Here is a 6,168-nt window from a genome sequence, read left to right as displayed (position 1 = left end):
GAATTACAGAATCCCAGAATCAGAGAATCAGAGAATCATGGAATCAGAGAATCGTGGCATTACAAACTCGTAAAATCACCAAGTCACGGAGTCCCACAGCCCCAGAACCTCAGACTCCCGCAGCCCCAGCATCCCGGATCAGGGAATTGTCCGAAGCCCAGGATGGCTGAGGCTGGGAGGGACCGCCCTGGGTCACTGCTGCCACCTCCCTGCTCCAGCAGGGCCATCCCAGAGCACCGGCAGCTGGGATTTCCCCGCTGAGGAGGCTCCGCTCCCTCTCTGGACAACCAGTGCTGGGGAAAGTTCTTCCTCATGTCCAGCTGGAACTTGCTGGGATCAATCCCTGCCCGTTCCTCTGGTGCTGGATCCCCCTGGAGCAGAGCCTGGGCTCCAATGCCGGCCTCTGAGATCCAGAACACCGAATTTCATCTAAAATGAAATTTATGGCCATGTTTTCATGGTGATACGTGAAAACAACTGTGAAATGAAAAAGCTGAAAGTGTGAGTGTGTAGATTAAAGAGCTTTCTTAAGTCACTGGGTGAAAAAATTCAAAGTTAATTTAGAAAGCAGAAGACAAGATAGAAAATTTAAAGTATTGTCTCTTTCCTTTCTTCTTCTTCATTTTCTTCTTCTAGAAGTTGTTGGGTAGTAGTAATTAATTAATTAGAAAATATCATAGTGCAACACACAGGTGATGAGTCATTAAGAAAAATAATTTATGTGTCTATTGTTAATTGGATAAATTAAGTATAAAGATGAAAAAGCTGCAGAGTTTGGAGCCATTTGTTGCCATCAGAGCCCAAAATGTGCCAGGTTGGAGTGATTTGAATTTGTGTAGAAAGTCTGGAAAGATCTACCAAGTCTAATTGGGAAAAGGTTTGTTGGGAAAAGGTTTAATGGGAAAAGGTTTATCTGGAAAAGTTTAATGGAAAAAGGTTTGTTGGGAAAAGGTTTATTAGGAAAAGGTTTATTTGGAACAAGTTTATCTGGAAAATGTTTATGGAGAAAAGGTTTGTTGGGAAAAGGTTTATCTGGAAAAGGTTTATCGGGAAAAGGTTTAATGGGCAAAGCTTTATTGGAAAAGGTTTATCTGGAAAAGGTTTATCTGGAAAAGGTTTATCTGGAAAAGGTTTAATGGGCAAAGGTTTATATGGAAAAGGTTTATTGGGAAAAGGTTTATTGGGAAAAGGTTTGTTAGGAAAAGGTTTGTTAGGAAAAGTTTTAATGGGAAAAGGTTGATATGGAAAAGGTTTATCGGGAAAAGGTTTAATGGGAAAAGATTGATTGGGAAAAGGTTTATCTGGAAAAGATTTATTGGGAAAAGGTTTATTGGGAAAAGGTTTAATGGGCAAAGCCCCTCCAAAATCCAGGTTTTACTCCCCAAACCCCTCCAAAACCCTGGGTTTCCCCCCCAAAATTCCCCAAAACCCTGGGTTTTCCCCCCAAAATCCCCCCCAACCCAGGTTTTCCCCCCCAAAACTCGGGGTTTAACCCTAAAATGCCCCCAAAACCCCGGGTTTCCCCCCAAAAAACCCCAAAATTCCGGGGTGTCCCTGCAGGGCCGGGGGTTGGAATTGGTGATCCTTCCAGCTCAGGATCTTCCCTGACTGCTGAAGGGTCACCATGGGGACATTGTGAGGGCAGCACTTGTGCCCCGTCCTCCTCGGGAGGATCTGCCTGATCCCAGAGCAGGAGGCTGGACCAGAGGTCTCCTGCGGTCTCGTGCATCCCAAATTCCACAGCAATCCTATAAAACCGGCTCGGGATTCTTCTGTGGAAATCCAGTGACTTCTAAAACTCCCGTGAGCTTCTGGAGGCGGGGATTTCCCCGGCTCTGGTTTGGGGAATTGGCAGCTGTTTGGTTGTTGCTGTTTGCCAGGGCCTGGCTGATGCCACCAGCTCCCAAATCCGGGAATTCCAGCCCTTCCTGGTCAATCCCTGGATTCTGGTGGATCACAAACCTACCCGTGGAGGAGGAGAGAACATCTCCCACCTCTCCACACCAGCTGGGCGCTCCCAAAAATCCTCCCACCCACCAAAGTTACATGTTTTTCTTTCCCTAAATTCCTTCTTCAGCTCAGAATAATCAGGAAAACTTCTGGTTTGGCTCCCGAGTTCCAAACCCCGGCATTCCCCCGGGGCAAGGAGCACCGGGGAAGTGCGGGTGGAGTTTTGGGGTAGCAAAGGTGGGCTCAGAGGTTCCTTCCCCACATCTGAGCGGGGCTGGAGCTGATCCAGCGGTCCCTGGGCTTGGAGAGGCGCCTTTAATCCCGGGCTGGGGCCGATTCCAGTCGGGCAGGACCTGGAAACGCCGAGCAGGGCAGGGAAACGCGCGTCTCCGAAGGCACAACCCTGCAGTTTGGGAATTTATCTGGGAACGCGCCCTGGAGTGGGGCTCAGACCACCCCAGGCAGCTGATGGAGATTTTTTATTTCCTCTCCATTTGGAATTCCAGCCCATTTCCTGACCTCAGGAATGATGTAAAATATGTTTACAGACAGTGTAAGCACATCTGATTTTATTCTGATCAACGGGGTTTTTGTAGGTCTGATGATATTCCAAGGATAATTGGCTTGGCTCGACACCTTCCTGGACATTTCTTTTTATTATTTTACAGCATCATAAATACAAAAAAAAAATATAAAATTATAAATCAGAGAAGGTTTAAGCTTTAAAATGCGCAGTGAGCGCTTAAGATGCAGCAAAGGTGCAGAGCCTGTCCAAGACTCACCCACTCAGATCCTGGGAATTGTACAATTCCAGGGAAAATTGCTGGGAAAAGATAAACCACTGGCATGATTTCTGTGTTTGGGATGTGGATCTAACCCTCTAACCCAAAAAACAAAAGCTTGGATTTAGGAAGCCAAGGAAGCACCCACAGAGCAATTGGTTGAACTTGGTTTCCTACATAAAAAAATAAAAATAAAGGCTGGTGAGGAAGGATTTGAAATTCCAGGGAATGTTTTGGTTTGCTCTACCTCACTTTAAATTCCCAAAATTTCACTTTCCTAATCAAAATCCGTCATTCTGTTCTCCTGGGTAATTTTATGTAATCCTGCATAAAGTTTCCTCCTAATCCACATGGAAACGGCCTCGAGTTGCAGCAGGGGAGGATGAGGTGGGATATTGGGAGCAATTTCTTCATGGAAAAAATGGAATCCTCATTCCACTGAATGGAAATCGCCATTCCTGGAAAGGCTGTGGGTGTGGTGCTGGATTTGGGGATCCAAAAGGTCTTTTCCATCCTTAATAATTCCGTGGCTCCATGATTGGTTGGTTGGAATTTCCTCTGAAATGTGATTTTTGCCTGGAGATGCTGAGGATTCCTGCGCTTCCCGAAGCGTGGAAAGGTTCTGTTTTGTGCCAGCGCTCTGGGATGGATTAAAGTCCTTTCGTGCTTTCAATCCCCTGATCCTCAAAAAACTGCTCTTTGTTCCATTTTCTGGGAATTCTGCTGGGAATTCTGGGAAAACCGCAGGAAAGACCAATGAGAGGGAGGGCAGGGGACTCCCAATCTCGTAAACGACGAATTCCAGCTCCTCGCTGATCCAGGCGCAAAGCCGGAGTGTGGGATTTGATTTCCTTCTCGCTAAGTGGGAAAGATGGAATTGCTTTAACCCCAGAAAGGAATTCTGTCTCCAGGTTTTTCATGGGATGTGCCCCAGGATGTCCAAATGATCCACAGGCAACCTCCCATGAGGGCCAGCAGCTCTGGCAAGGATCTAAGGAAGCGTCTCCATGGGGAAAATTCTGGGAATTCCGGATGTATCCGGGAGGAAAAGGGAATGCAGCACCAGCTATGGGGAAACAGGTTCAGATCCCAAACCCAGCAGGAACTTTCCTGTCGTTTCCCCAGGGGGAGGTGGATAAATTTCTCTTCTGCTTGGATGAAGGATACCCTGGATCCTCCCTTATTCCGTGTCGGATCCTTGGTTGGATGAAGGAATGTGCCAGGGCTGAGCCTCAAACAGAGGAGGGGCTGCATGAGAGAGAAATTATAAGGATCAGACTAATTTAGAGATTTCAGATGAACTCAGAGAATTCAGACTCTAAACGTATTTAAGTGCTCAGCCAATCCTTGTGGCATTTGATACCTCAAGTACCATTCCAAATCTGGATTGCGTGGGAAGATTATTCCTGCTCGTGACCTCATTACAGGAAAATAATCATCAATCAAAACATTTTCTCTTTTTCCGTCCCTTCCTGACATCCTGCAAACACGGCCTGGCGAAGCCTGGTGGGAGCTGGATCCAAAATTGGGATGTTTACTTTGGGAAGAGCCTGCTGGAGTTCACAGAGGTCTGGGAGAGGTCACTGATGGAATTATGATAGGATTTGTCTCTCTCTGATACCAAAAAAAAAATTCCCAAAAAACTGCCCCTAATCCAGGTGCAATCCCTCAGGGATCATTTACCTCAGCAGCGGTGTCTGGAGATTCTTTCCCTCCTAACCCCTTCCTCTTCCACAGTTTCTCATTTTCCTGGATGGGATTTGGCACATCCCGGCCTGTCCCAGTATCCTCCACCAGTAACCCTCCCTGGGAGATCCCATCCCTGCAGGAATTCCCTGGGATTTTCCAGCCTGATCCTGGTGTTTTTGTGGCCAGGATGTGTTCATGTTCTGCTTCCCACTTGTGCTTTCCTTAGGCCTCATTCATGGAATCATGGAATCGTTAAGGTTGGAAAAGTTCCCCAGGAACATCGAGTCCAATCATTCCCCCATCTCTGCCATGGCCACCACGGATCCACGTGCCACATCCACGTGGATTTTAAATCCCACCAGGAATGGGGACTCCACCACTGGGCAGCTGTGCCAGGGCTTGGACAAGCCTTTTCCTGATACCAATTTCAATCCAATCCAAACATTCCAGTGCTTTCCTGGTGTCTCATCCCTCGTCCCTGGTCCTTTCTCTGGTCACAAGGATTTGGGATCGCTGGTTTGCACTGTGGATCCTCCTCATGGAGGTGAACCCATGGATCTGCTAAAAACGCAAGGCTTGGGAGATCCAAAGGGATGCTGGAGGTCTCCACGTGCTCCATCGTCTCCCATCGAGATGGGATTACCAATAATTACTGGATAATCATTGACCTGTAGGATCTCCCATCGCTCCATCCCAGTGTCTTTCCTAAAATCCCAACAGTATTCCATCAAAATCCTCTTTTCCTTTGCTCGCTCCAGGTTCTTCACTGTTTTTGCACAAAAAGCCACCAGCGGTCACGGATTGATGACAAGTCCTAGGTGAACCACCAGGACTTCCCAAAGACCCCAAAAAGGCTTTCCTGACCCTGAGCAGCTTCAGGAGGCACCAGGAGGAGCTTCCAGAGCCAACCCCAGACTGAAATGGCATCACATTGTTTGGGATTGTGTCCCTCTGCCTCCTTATTTTTGGAAACCCTGTCCTCTGGATTCCCTGGATTCCCACCATCTGGAGCACTTCCTTGTCCTCCACCCCCCGAGGGGGGCTCCAGGAGAGCTGGAGAGGACTTGGGACAAGGGATGGAGGGACACGGGGAATGGCTTCCCGCTGGGAAAGGGGAGATTTGGATGGGATATTGGGAAGGAATTCCTGGCCAGGTGAGTGGAGAGGGGCTGGGCTGGAATTCCCAGAGAAGCTGTGGCTGCCCCTGGACCCCTGGAAGTGTCCAAGGAAAGGCTGGACAGGGCTTGGAGCAACCTGGGATAACAAAAGATGTCCGTACCCATGGCAGGGGGTGGGACAGGATGGGATTTAAGGCCCCTTCCCACCCAAGCCATTCCATGATTTTACGTTTCCATAATTTGGGTGTTGTCCCCAGAACAGCCCCTGCTGAGGACGGGACATCACACTCACACGAGGACCTGGTGTCCCTCCTGGTGACATCTCCGGTTCCTCTTGGCCGCGATGCTGGAGCTCGGACAGGTCCCGGGCGGATCCCGGCGTTCCAGCGGGAGCTCCGGGCCAGCGCCTCGGCGGGAAGGGTCCCAGTGAGCTCAGGCGCGGCCCAGGTGGGACGGGCTGGGGGCTTGGGGACAGGCTGGAGATCTGCAGGAAGGGATAACTGGGAAAGGAAGGGATGGGATGGGATGGGATGGGATGGGATGGGATGGGATTGAGGGAAGGGAAGGTGCGGGAAGGGAAGGTGCGGGAAGGGAAGGTGCGGGAAGGGATGGGATTGAGGGATTGGGGA

General features: G+C 49.1%; 1 protein-coding gene across 2 annotated transcripts in view; it reads right to left on the bottom strand.

The window, feature by feature from the left end:
• Positions 1 to 1,532: 1,532 nt before the first annotated feature.
• FBXO16 (F-box protein 16) overlaps positions 1,533 to 6,168 on the bottom strand; it is a 33,554-nt gene continuing 28,918 nt past the window's right edge. For both annotated transcript variants that reach the window (XM_015623196.3, XM_015623197.3), the window contains exons 8-9: positions 5,832 to 6,039; positions 1,533 to 3,980 (exon numbers count right to left, since the gene is read on the bottom strand). In XM_015623196.3, coding sequence (XP_015478682.1) covers positions 3,913 to 3,980; positions 5,832 to 6,039 — 276 coding nt within the window. In that variant the 3' untranslated portion in view covers positions 1,533 to 3,912. The remainder of the gene's footprint in view (positions 3,981 to 5,831; positions 6,040 to 6,168) is intronic.

This window comes from Parus major, chromosome 3 (assembly GCF_001522545.3).
Source record: "Parus major isolate Abel chromosome 3, Parus_major1.1, whole genome shotgun sequence".
Classification (NCBI taxonomy): Eukaryota; Metazoa; Chordata; class Aves; order Passeriformes; family Paridae; genus Parus; species Parus major.
The sequence above is the reverse complement of the archived record's forward strand: the minus strand, read 5'-3'. Positions and strand labels throughout refer to the sequence as shown.